Below are 13,875 nucleotides of genomic sequence, written 5' to 3' on the forward strand. Positions count from 1 at the left end.
TGTGCATTTTCTTCCCTCGCTTATAGTGTGCCTGATGATGCTAACATCTCGAGGCAACTGTCCCAGCATCGTTGATTTGTGCAATGTATCCTGCTGTGTGTTTGTGTCAATACTATGGTTTCAATCATGTCTTTTGGCTCCAGTCGCCATTAAAGCAGGCACTAAATCTCTTTAGCTAAGATTTTGCAACAGCATCTGTATCATGGCAAACATACAGTGAGAATCGCTTAAGCCAAAGAGCTAGAGGCTTTGAAAAGCTTGTGTAGAAGCTGTCTATTTCAATACAAAAAATGAGCAACGCTGTGTTTTAGATTTCAAATGAGCTCAATATGTTGGTGGAGGTCGGATTGGTTGAAAGCCGAGCCTGTTGCCCATCTGGCGAGGCAGGAAATTAGCTTAACCTTGGATATGCTTGGATAGTCTTTATTCTGTGCTCGACTAATCAACCTGTTTTCCTTCCCCAACCATCAAACACCAATGCTTTATCATCAGGCCGAAGGTTCCCTTAAGCGTCTGCACCAGCTTTTAAAGCAAATCCATCCGCAGCATTTGAGACATTAGCTCAGAGCAACTGCTGTTAGTGAAGTGGTAGATACAAATAATGTCTGGATGGGTAGTACGGCCGTGGGATGGTGCATTTTTTTGGTGCAAAGGGGTACAAAGCGTCTGTATTGACGCTGTATTGACAGTGTTGTGACCAAGTCATCTTTGCTCAAGTTCAAAGTAAGTCTCGAGTCATCTGGTCCAAGTCTCAAGTAAGTCTCGAGTCATTTTTTCTTGGGCGAGTCAAATCGAGTCCTTAACTGTAGTATGTTATATCTTACCTGTTATTCCGTCTATTAGACGGGCTACTAACAGTTGTTCAATGTTCAATAAACAATCAGTAAAATGGATGTTAGACTAGCAACTAACAAAGCCAACAAATCCATCAATGCTACAGTCAATGAAATTCAGTCTGCCCACAAACCATCGCTGGCTAACGTTAGTTGACAGATTGTATCTGACTAATGTTAGCTAACATCAGCCCTCACACTTAGCGATCCGAATGAGTCTTCAAATGACAAACAAAGTTTGATGTTGTAGTCTGGCTGTCAGAAACCTTCGATGAGCAGGTCGTACATTCAGCAGTTTGATTTTTTCCTTCACATGTGACATTTTTTTAATCCAACAGTGATGACTCCTGGCACAGACGCCATGATGGTCTGGTCTGACACTGTAGTGAGTAGTAATGAGAACGACTGATGAGGCTTCTTAATGGGGAAAAAACATCAGGTAGCAGCGGTCTTTGACTGTCATCCAATCATGACAGTCACATACCAGGGAGCTTTTTGAGTCGTCCAATCATGATTCCCAGTTTGAGCTGCATACATGCTTGATAGTTAGACAGAAACTTGATTACATTGAATTTTATATTTTTTTATTGAACAGCTAACATTCAAACTTGAACACGCACAAGTCACAAGTCATCAAAGCAGTGACTCGAGTCGACTCGAGTCCAAGTCACCATGACTCGAGTCCACATCTCTGGTATTAGATGGCTTGCAATAAGAATGTGTTGAACGTACCTAAGCAACCTTAATCAAGCCTTTTAAGAACACAGAGTGGAGTTTTATTGAATAAACTTGGTATTAAATGGCTTTTTTGCACTAATTTGTAGGTTGCTTTGCTGAAATAGGTAGATAAATCCCAAATCATCGAGATGACTGATGAAAATAAGCGGTTAAAACAGCACTGAATCCTGTAAATGACCACATGAAGGTAGTTAATTGGTCAAAAACATCTTTGCTATCAATTGTCATCACACAAATAAGGCAGTACATTAGAACAGTATCATACCTTGGCTAAGGTGACTTAAATGTTCAAATACTTGGACTCACTTCACTTTAAATATTCTAGAGAGAGAGCATGTTTTATAGTAGGAAGAGAAGCTACAGCTCAGTTAACAAGACGTCTGACTAACTTATTTATGGCTTAATGGGCCTCAGCTGTCCCGAGGTTTTGTTTCTGAAGAACTGTCAAAAAATATGATGGAATTGGAAAAAAAAACATGGATTTAATTTCAGAAGTTAGACTTTGCAGTTGCCTTTTGCTACCGAAGTGACTCAGTGAAACTGTGCGAGTGTTGCTTCAAGTGCAAAAAAAGTTCATCAGGGGGAAACTGTGGGACACGGCAGATGGCAGAGCACATATGCTGAGGGGTTCTTTGGCCAGGTACACTGATGAACTCTTCTGGGAGTTGGACTACCTCCGCTGGCATGCACAGGAACTCAAATACACCGGCCATGGTGTGGACTTATGGACGCTTCACAGAGCATATTACGGACTTATAAAGTCGTGTGAGAAGTTTATTTGAAGGGTGATGAGAGTGTTAACTTGGTGGTTGCATCCTCCCGACATACTAGATGATTTAGTCACATTTAAGCTGCTTTACTCTGCAAAAATATGAAGAAAATATAATTGCTGTCTAATGTTGTCTTCCAGTTGTGTCTGAATTGTAACAGAAAAGTGGAAAAACTTGCAATAAAGTTGAGTTTTGTGGCTGTTCTTACAGGCGGACTCTGCCAGGGCCGGGCTTTGGTGCAGGGCTGACAGCTAGATGTAGTTTTAAACTGTGATTTGATTGGCTGAGGGCTGGTGGGAGCGACTTCGGGACCCCCTCAAAAGAACTGGTTTTAAAAGGAACAGGTTGATTTCATTGAATGTTCATAACACTTAACAATCCCAGCTGATCATATTCATATTGTATTCACAGTCATGCTAATATTAATGCTGAAATACTACTATTAAACGGCAGGTACGCATTATAAAATGTGAGCGCTTCCAGCAATAAAACGGCAGAATTCAAATAAGTTTCGCAGCAGCTTCATCAGCGAGGATAACAAGCCGGCTGATTTGATTGACACTCCATTTGATTACAGGGATGGGAGGGACGTGAAGTAATTGCGACTTACGATGACAGCTTGTACAGTAGAGGCATTAATAAATCACCGAGTGCACGCATAATAAACCTCCTTCATTAAAGCTTTACAGTTCTCACAGTGTTGCTGAATGGTTTACACTACTGATATAACATTAGTATGTATTGAATCCGCGGCTTGTTTTGTTATTAATATGTTAATGTGAGTAGGAGCTGCTGCTTTGTATGCATGTCCAACATGAGTGGGTGCTATTGCTAGATGTAAATTGAGGTTATAGATCTTTTTTTTGACAGAAATAAGGACACGGTGCGGGTTAACACATGCAGGCAGGTTAGGCTGGGACAACTCTATGCATCAACATCATAGTTTCTTAATGATACGAGGCGATTAGAGGGCGATGACTCCCCCTCTGCGGCTGAAGTATAGGCTTGCTTAGGATCTATGACAACATCAGGCGGAGATCAAACTTGGTTACACGCCAGCAAAAAGACCGAACACATCTGCATAAGACTCAAACAGATCAAACACGCGCAGAAACAAGCTGTCCCACACCTGTGCTATAAGACACTTACTTGGAAAACACTTTATTTTTTTCTGCTTCCACAAACTCTCCAGAGTCACACTCACACTGCTCTGTTTTCCACTTTAAAAGCTGAGATATGGGGTGTTGGAAAAGCTGCTAAAATCTTGCACTTATACCAAGCGTCATCATAGGAAACATTTTTTAAGTATGTTTACAGTTATTCAAAGTACAGTGCAGCTACAGAAAAACATGCCCTGTATCTCTGCTCGAGTGTCTGACAGAGGGAGAGACTTTTGACGAGCTTGAAACCACAACAAGCTGTTAAATGTCTCACCTCCACTCACAGCTACAGTAGATAGTGTTTATGTGTTGCAGACAGTTGTACAAAAAACATAGATGGAAGAAAAAAAAGAACAGCATCAGTGCCAATTTACAGTTTATTTAGAGAAACTTGCTGAGGTTCAGAGAAATGCAAACAATGGAGCTGGTGGCAGACTCGGCATCTCCAAGGCAGAAGTTTCATATGTTAATGATGTTAATATAGCAGACGAGAAAAAGAGAGGAGTGTGGTGCCGACTTTTTGACTGTTATGAAAATTGGCAGAGAAGTCAAATATGCCGCAGAAAGTTTCTGTTTCATTGTGTACTTTTATTCTTCGGTGGTGAGTCGAAGTTTCAATCGCACTGTAAGCACCAACAGCAACTGCAAGGAAAGGTGTTATTAGTGAAATGTGATGAATGCTGAATGTGAATAATTAAAACAAGTGTTTGGTCAATTTAAAGCTGCAGGCAGAAGCTTATAGTACTAAAAGAGCCTGTCTCTAGTTGGTAATATTGGCTGAAAAGAGTGTAGAGGCTCAGCCTGTGTTACGCTAAAAACAAGCAGTTCATGCATTGTGCTATTTGACTGCGTCAGAAATCACAAGAGTTTTGTTGGAGGGCTCTCCTAAGAAGTCACTTAATATTATATTCGGTAATATTATTTTAATGTTAATAAAAACAGTACAAAAAAAATCCTTCTGAAAAACCAGACAAGTTTTAATCTTTTATGCCTCGTATAATATGATTGTAATATTCCTCTAATATCTCTGTCAAGACTTAAAACTGTAAGACTGCTATCGTACCACTTATTACATTTTTTTGCCCTTAAAATATAAAAGATTCATAAAATAACTTAAATTATCCTCATGGTTTACCCTCAGTGATCTTAGTATAAATATATATAATACAATATAAAATATATAATAAAATAAAAATATAATATCACATTTTATAGTAGGAAATATGATGTTAGTTTATTAACTGCCTGTCCAGAGTCTTTTCAGATAACTGCAAGGTGCTGCTGCAACAACAAATGTACACAGAGTTTGCAGAATATTCATGTGAAGCCCACGTCAGGATCGCTACACCCGGCCTGGAGTTACTGGCCTTTACTGCCGGTTTACCACAGAGAGCCCGTAAGGCTATAAACATGCTATCACCTGCCAACTAGCAACAAAATCAACATCATGTCAGCACCAACAAGAGTGCACAACAAGAATCTGACTTAGTCAATAATTTTACTCTTTAAAACTAGTAAAAAAACGAAACAAAATACATCTTACGGTCAACAACACAACCTCAGAATGAGTACAGGATGGGACGATTGATTTTATTGAGATAAGCAGAAGTTTGAAGCCACAATTCAAAGTATTACAAAGTAAGTATGACCCAAAGAGCAGAGCAGACAGATACAACAAAGGAACACCACAGTGTCACTGCAATAGAGGAAAAAAGCAGTAGACGCAAAGGCCACTTTATATTGAATCTTCCTTAGTGTTGCACTCGGTCTTTTATATGAAGTGTGACCAACAAAGACAGAAAAGCTGGCCAATCTTTGCTTTGGTGGGAGTAAATATCAGATCGTCACAAAAATGGTCAAATGCATACCCCCTTTTCAGTTGACACTGGAAAGGTGTGGTGGGAGTTGAGGAGGTGTGAAAAGCTGTTTGACCATCCAAAGACACTCGACAAGCACTTGTGACTGAGTAAGTAGCACTTACACTGTTACAGCAATTAAAAGCACACTGTAACAGTACATGTGCTAAATCATGTCACATTAAATCACAACCTTTTGGGGTAAAGAAATCTATTGTTTAAAGTTTTAACCTTTAAAAAGGAAGAAAATGCGTTTTTGGTGAAATATCAGAAATGCTCCTGTTGTCTCAGCAGGCGGAGCTGGAGGGGCGTGTCCTCCTCGGTGTTTGATTGACAGCAGATTTAGCTACTTTCTTTTCATCAGCAGGGAAATTAACCAGCTAGCTAACAAAGTAAAAAAAAATCATCATGGACAGAAAGTCTGTTGTAAGCACTGAAACGAGTCAGGGCCATAGCAGCATCTATATGGACCGAAGTAAGATTTGCAAGTAAGCTAGCTAATTAGCCATTTAGCCTTATACCCCTTTCCCACCAAAATTAGCACGTATACGCAGGTTTTTCAGACCCAGCAAGTCCCGCTAATAAATGGCGATTGTCTTTTTTCCCATTGCAAGTGGAGTATACTCCTGTCGGTCTCTTTTCTGCTGCGTCATCATTGTAGCCTTTCCCACTAAGCAAAAAAGCCGGGTGTTAGCGGGTGTTTATAAAGGGGGCTTTATATTGCGTCGAGCTTTAGCAGCGCTCTTTTACCTGGTGACGTTACATGTATGTTTGGTGGCTCGTTCAAAGTAAAGTAAAAGATAAGATTTGTGTTCACGTTTGTAGATAAAAGCGAGGTTTCAGGAAAGCTAAGCAGGGTTGTGGCTGTAGCTTTGAAGTAAAAGAAAAATAAACACCTACGTCCTTATTTCTGTTATAACTCTGTTGCTAGGCTCGTCAGAGTTTTTGTAAGTTGGTTTCAAGGTTTTCCAGTTGGTTTCTATGGCGTATGTGATTATAAAACGTTGTGACAGCTATTTTGACTCCTAGGTGGTTGCAGGGTTGTTTATATCTATGGTTTCTGGTGTGTCCCTGTGGTTGCCAACATGTGTTTTCATGCAAGGCAGAGGGATAAACTTCTCCCAAACGGTCCATGGCAGACTTAAGTTGTCGCAGATAGAGCAGAACATTTTGATTTATATTACTCTAAAATAGTTATTTGGTTGATTCTCAACTATGTTAATTTAACTTTTGGATGACTCAAAATAACATACAGCGCCCTTCATCATAAGGATCGTACAATATTCGTACAGTGCAACATTGTAGCCTTCTAATGTGCTTTTAATTTGAGAGTAATGGTCGTCCACAGCAAATAGACGTTGCTATATCAGGGTTTTTTTTGTAGTCAGTGCTTGTAAGTCACAGCTAAAATTTAAGATGCATGGTTTTTCCTCTGCTGTACAGAACTGTCTGGTCCTCGCCCCCCTCCTGTCTCTTGCTAATGTGTGGTCTGTGCTCCAGTAGATAGATTATGTGTGAGGCCACAGTGCTGTTTTAACCTTGGCGAGGGAGGTCACGGCACTTTGCTGAGTGGCGAAGTCCCCAGAAAGCACCTTCCCATATGTTGATGTATGACAGGCTTTTATTTTAAAGTGATGTTTGGCTCTGTTGAGGCCGCCGCAGCACACAGTAGGTTTGTTGTGTCAGGATTGATTTTTCTTTTCCTTCTCTTGTCATGTCTGATGAAAGGTCTGCTCTCAAATTGTATAGCCTGAGGGACTATCCAGGAGACAGTGTGTGATATTGATAAAGCCTCTGCGTCCATGTTTTTTATACCGTTGCTTTTTAAATAAGTGTTTTCTTTTCGTACAGATTTCACCTGCTCTGATGCTGGAAAGTTAGCAGATGTTTTGTTATTGAACACACGTCCACCTGAGGTCTGCCTGAATCCTTAAATCTCTATTTTTCCTTTTAGATAAATGCTTTTATTGTGGAGGGGCACACCACATATTTAAGTGTATAAATATCCTTTAATTTTACAGTATAGACTTTTATTTCCGACAATTTCACAGACCATATTCTTGTTCATCAGAACCATTAAAAAGGCTCATTTACTGTGGGTGTTGAATACTTAAAATAACATTAAGTACATTGACTGTAGTTAGGTCACAAAATCTTTATACATAGGCTGTTTATTTAATTGATTCCTTATTTAAATGCTATTTATCTTCCACTGCATATTGCAAAATGAAATACAACATAAATGGTACATTTTCAAACTTTGATAAACACTTACTTCGGTATTTGAATTCCATACAAGTGGAACAAATACATTTTTATGGAGGAAATTAAACATTTTAAAGAGAAATTTCAGACCATATTGGTCTCCCTTTAGCATAACGCCATTTGTTTCATTCTATGCTAACAAAGATGTTACCTTGTTATGTACTGTTTATACAGTGTCTGTAGTATTGTAGGAAAAATGTGTTTCTCTAGCCAGCAACCAAAGCATTGTTTTCTGCATCACTCCCTGCCCTGTGGTGCGTAACACACTCACACAACCTGCCCTGTTCTACATTAGGAGAATCTCCACCTTAACAAGATGATACGAGTGTTAAACCTTCTTTAAACAAAAATACATTTACAATAATTGTACTGTATTTTTTCCCCTTATGGAAGAAACATACACTTTCCACATGGGATTACATGTCGAATGTTACTAAAGCAGATGTTTCCCATGTATAAAGTACATGTTTTACCTTAAGTATTACCTTTGTATAGCTAGTATATGCAACAAAATAATCTCAACTCGAGGCTGACTTCTCTTCCACATTCAGCCACATCTTTGTCTTTAACAGCTTGTGAAAGTTGCTCAAGTGTCATCCTGAATACTTGCAGTCACATGAGCTGAATTACGCTCTTCATGCAGTGGTACCTGAGCTACTTCCATAGCTTTACTAAAGCCTCTTTTACACTGCCAGTTCAAGGCGGGATTATTACGCCTCTTTTACGTTCCGTCTTCTATGTAGAACGCATCGGAGGTAGTAACAGAGATGAAACGGAGTCAGTGTAAACAGCAGCGCGGGCAGGGCGGAACAGCGCTGTGTGTGTATATTTGAAGTACACGCTTTTTGTTGACACATTGCGCACATTTTGCTTCTGCGACTTTGCTTGGTCCAATGGAAAATGGAAAAGGCTACATGAAGGCCGAGCTTCGTTACGGCGCTGAGGCGGAACCACAGTGTAAAAAGGGCTTATCCAGTCTAGGCAGATGACTGTTCAACATGAGTCTGGTTCTGCTCGAGGTTAAAAGTTTTTCCTTGCCAATGTGCCGAATATTGCTAAGTGCTACTCATGGTGATTCATGTTGGGCCTCTCTTTAAATAACATAACAAAGAGTTGGTCTAGACCTGCTCTTTTTGTAAAGTGTCTCGAGTTAACTCTGGTTATGATTTGGCGCCGTACAAATAAAATTTGATTGATTGATGGCCAGATGCCACCAAAGCTCTGTAAAGTGGACCTTCAGGTTGTCACACACTGTGGTCCCCATGTATGTTTCTTATTCTGCTCTCATCGGCAAGACCCAGGCAGCACTCTGGTTTATTTCCTCAAGTCATCAAAAGAGCAACAGACTGCAGTTGTAAACGCCAGATTTCTGCATCATCAGATAGAGCTTAGCCAAACCCATGATACATATTAATAATGGAAGCCTGCCTTATTAAACATGCACACCTGTCTAAACTACCTTTCAGACATGAATGTGATTGAATTGATAATTTAACATGTCAGATTCCTGTGTGAGAAGAAGGCAGTATGTAATAGGTTGCTGTAGACACAGACGCCCATATTCATCTGTTATCTAAAAAACCCACACATTATCTCAGTTTACCTTGAGAAGCTGAATTAAATTATTATGAGTTCAGTCATTTGCTGACACGCTTGGTCCAAAGAAAGGCGCCGTCACCTGTGTTTCTGAGCTTGTATCTCTCAGAAGAAAGGCTGCTCGCTGTTAAAAATACTACGCTTATGCCATTTAACATACATTCTGGATGTTTAAAATGTTCCCTGCTGTTACCATTCGTAGACTCTGGCGTGCAACAACGATCTTGTGCTCATGTCATATTAGTGCTCACACAGTATGGTGCTCGCTAAGTGAAATCCATGTCTTGTTCTGCTGCTGTGCAATCTATCTGTAGCTGCATGCAGGGAGAATTTCACAGTTGCCGTCTGCTTACAGCTGCTTGTCTGATTGGAAACTCATTGCTGATGATGTACATTAGATCTGCATTTTCTGAGGGGACATTGGTTTCACGGCTTTGTGTGGGGAAGAGGAATGTGATTTGAACACGGGTGCTGGGGAAACAATTGAAATCCGAATGAAATCACAGATATGGAAAAATATAGGGAACTTCGTGTCTCATTAAAATGTGCCGCAGCCAACAACAACTCAGATGTAAATTGCATCACCTTCATTTCTTTCGAGCAGAATCTGATATGAGCATACAATCCTGAACATATGCATCTCGCATGTCTGAGTCAGTTCTTTCAATTTTCTCTCATCGGAGTTCTTGAAATTGAGTTCTTGGCGGTCGCCTGAAAAACATTTTTGACAAACAAGCTGCAACAGGTCTCACATTGTCTCCACACGTCAGGGTCGGGTCTTTTATTCTTAAGTCTACATAAGGAAGAAAGTCACACTTTTTAATTTATAAATACTTTGAAAGAAGCATTTGGCAACAATGATTGTGAAGGACAACGTGTAATTTCCATATTTTAAGCCTATAGTAAATGGAGCTGCTGTTACACTACATGTCACATTCACCCATTCACACACTCATTCATACACTGATGGCAGAGGCTGCTAACCTCATACCCATCGGCTGTGCCACCAGGAGCAATTTGGGGTTCAGTGTCACTTCTACATGTAGACTGAGTGAGCTGGGGATCGAACCTCCGACTCTACCACTGAGCCACAGCCGCCCCCATATATATACCGTATCTAAAATTACAATTTTTGTAGATCTCTACTTGAGATTAAATTCTGCCAAATCCTAGTAACTCATTTTAATTCATTACATTCCAAGAATAACCCTCGCATAATGGCTAAAAACCTAGATTAGCCTGTTTGCTAACATATTAAATGTGATTTTAGCCATTTATTGTCAGTACATTTAGATTTTAAAAATAATTCAGGCATGAAATACTCCTCTTTTGAAAGTCTAAAAAAGGGTCTTACCTCCAAGTCAGTTCCACAGGTGATACTCGGGTAGTTCAGACATGAGGGGTTCTGGTAGCTCAACCTGTTGCCGGCTCCAATAGTTACACAATTCCTCTTGCATGCTCAAATCAACGTGCTACAGTCTTGTTAAATTACTTTTGCTTATTCCTCAAGCTCAAACCTAATTAGCCTCTCCATATCCCTGCCTGTGCAACCTCAAAGGTTAAAGTGCACACCGAGTGCAGCCTGAAATGGACTTTTTGTAGTTTTAGACTGTGAAATGACGAAATTGATGAGACCGAGTCTGCTTCATCTGTGGCTCTTTTAAAATGGAGATTGGAATGATGTAGACCATTAACTTTTGATTCACTTCAGTATTTCCCCAATGTCATCAATAATTTACTGTGCCAGAGAATATTTTATCAGCTCTCTCCACTGATTTCACTGTGATAACTCCTTGTCATCCATACTTTCTATTGTCAGACCAACTGAGGAACACCACCACTGTTGCTCTTCTACACATATCACAATAAACACTGCACTGCTTTACCCTGTCCACTTCTGAAATAAGGAACTTTTTCTATTAAAATTACAGTGAGAGTACACACTGTTTCCCCATGGCGATAAATGCCCCCTAACAGTTTCATGGTGGTGATACTTCAAAGCCAGTGGGGTTTTTTGACCTGCCCAGAAACCGGGGGCTACTGGTATGAATAAGAGTGACCATAAATAAGCTACTTGGCATGTGGTTTATGCAAAATTTCTCTCACTTCCTCATTTCCCTGTGTTTTGTTTTTAAAGTTGTTGTTTTTTTTTTAGCCTTTTTGCCTTTATTGGATAAGATGACTAAAAAGATAGACAGGAAATGTGGGGAGGAGAGAGTGAGGTGTGAGGAAGTGGAACCTGCTGCTTTACCAACTGAGCTTATCCAGCGCCCCCTCATTTCTCTGTATTGCAGAAAAAGCTTTAATATTTTTAAAGATGACTTTACAAACTGAAGTTCCCCCAAAGTCAAGTAAGGGATTATCAGGAATCATTGGACGACGTGGAGGCTTATACCATGGTCACCTCGCTAAAGGAAAAAATAAGACCATTAATTTATGTTTTCAAGCGGCTTGCTATCAAAATCCAGTTTTTAACATGCCGTAACTGTTTCCCATTTAACGCCTAAATTGTATAGCTAATACTTACCAAATCATTACCAACCAACCTTTAGGCATGGGGTTCTACTGGAATGAAAACTGTGTTCAGTTCTCAGGTAAATAGAAGCGACTTTAGATACAACTTGGCAACAGGCAACTCATAGAGCACTCTGGCTCAGCGATTAGCCAGAAAGCTAACGGTATGCTAGCAAGATTAAAAGTAAATAACATTGAAGCTTACATAAAGTATGTTTAACAAAAAGACTAGCTTGTTATTCACATGTCATTTTCCCCAAATTGTCATGAACAATTGTTATCATGTCATACAAAGAATCAGTAAATATATGGGGCAATGTACTTCTTGCAGCCTGTTTGGCACAGACGTTAGCCGTTGATGCCGCTCTGAAGACTGAAACTCACTGTAGTGAAGAACATTCAACAGTTTCACCTTCTATTTCATTTGATTACTCTAGTGTTTACTCATCATAGTGTTGTTCCTCTTTTCCTTCACAATTTATTTTTGTTTGGCTCTGTCTTAGTCATCAAAGTTTTTATATTCTCCAAATAGTTTAAAGAAATGTTGAAGTCACTCAAGGTTGTAAATACATGTTAGCTTGTTAACATGTTCCTGTTCCTCATTTCATGGTACAGACTAATTATATGTAGCCAGGGTATTAAATTAGAGCAGTGAGGGAGTCCATTGTCAAGAATTAATGGACACCCTGCAGCCAATCAGAATTCCCTTCAGACCATGCTATGAGCACATTGAAATCATATACACTGCAACCTTTGACACCCCACAATGGATGTGGAAAAAAATCACATTCTTCAAGGCCAAGGGTTTACATGTCATTAGCGAGCTACATTATGTGGGGTTACAGATCACGAAGAAGGCCTATTCACACACATGCATGTAGCTTAGCACACATGTTCATTGCACAGGACCAATTCAGATAAACTCTCCCAATGGCTACCATGCAAACATACATTACTACATTCTTTGGCTCAGTGCTACAGTACAAGGACAACACTGTTTATTCATGGGTGAGGATGCTGACTTTAGGAGTCATTAGCTAGAAATTAAAAGCATGTTTGAACCCTTTGTTTCAAACATTACGATACATTTTGAGTTATAAACCTGCCACGGTTTTAAACTGCAAAACCTGCCATGAAAGAAAGAAAGTTTGACACTAACGACAGGATGGGGAGGTTTAGCAAATTGGCAATTTTTTTACTGCTGAATGCACTGCTGATTAATGCCGGATGCTGGGGTTTTTGAACCACACACTTGTCTTGTTATATAAGGGAGCATAAAAGTTAAATACTGTTATCAGTTAAAATGATTATGTGTCCAAATTGTCACCTGTTGCCTTTTTTTATCATGGAGTCATTTTAAGCACTTCCCCTGCCGGAGTGTGAGCTCTGACTTCCTTTGATTTTGTATAGAAGGGACCAATTTTGTCATATAACTACGAAAAGGAAACTCTAAAACCGTTCTCAACTGGTGGGTCGGGACCCAAAAGTGGGTTGCGGAGCTGTTTTCAGTGGGTCGCGGAAGTGTGCTCGGAAAAAAAAAAGTCTGCTGCTCTTGAACAGTTACATTAAATCAATTTAGGTGGTTGAGACATTTCCAAAATCTGGGTCGCGATTTGTGGGTCCCGAGGCCAGACCAGTTGAGAACCACAGCTCTAAAACACATAAACATACCGACATCTTTGTTTATACAGACAGTTTCACTTTTTGTATGCCGACTGAGACACTCTTTTTCTTCTATTTTGCAGGTGAACATCTTCGTGTTTGTCCTCAGGGAAACACATGTTGCACCCAGGAAATGGAGGACACATTTGGCCAGCAGAGTAAACAGGACTTTGAGAATCTGGTGGATGAAACGAGTCACGAGTTGAGAAGCACGTTTGTTTCCAGACATAAAAAATTCGATGGTAAGTCTATTACTATCTGTAAAAGCTTTTTTTTCTTCAGTTTTCATGGTCGGACACTGTTGAAGAAAACGCTGCAATAAGGAAAATCAAAGGATGGAGAGTGAATGTGTTAATTTAAAAAGGTTCGCTGTTTGTAGTTCTGAAGCTGTCCTCCCTCAAGAGGAGGCGAGATGTGAAAATCTCATTACTCTGCCTCGGAGGAGTGGAGGACCCTCTTGTTGGATTAGACAAACATGGCG

The 13,875-nt window shown here is 39.9% G+C and overlaps 1 protein-coding gene across 1 annotated transcript in view; it reads left to right on the top strand.

The window, feature by feature from the left end:
- The window catches only part of LOC138592473 (glypican-6-like), a 101,521-nt gene that overhangs the window by 13,159 nt on the left and 74,487 nt on the right, over positions 1-13,875 (top strand). The window contains exon 2 of the mRNA XM_069663289.1: positions 13,478-13,636. Within this exon, the coding sequence (XP_069519390.1) occupies positions 13,478-13,636 (159 nt within the window). The remainder of the gene's footprint in view (positions 1-13,477; positions 13,637-13,875) is intronic.

This window comes from Semicossyphus pulcher, unplaced genomic scaffold, assembly GCF_022749685.1.
Source record: "Semicossyphus pulcher isolate SPU_LCO1_2020_fin unplaced genomic scaffold, fSemPul1.0.p SCAF_15, whole genome shotgun sequence".
NCBI lineage: Eukaryota > Metazoa > Chordata > Actinopteri > Labriformes > Labridae > Semicossyphus > Semicossyphus pulcher.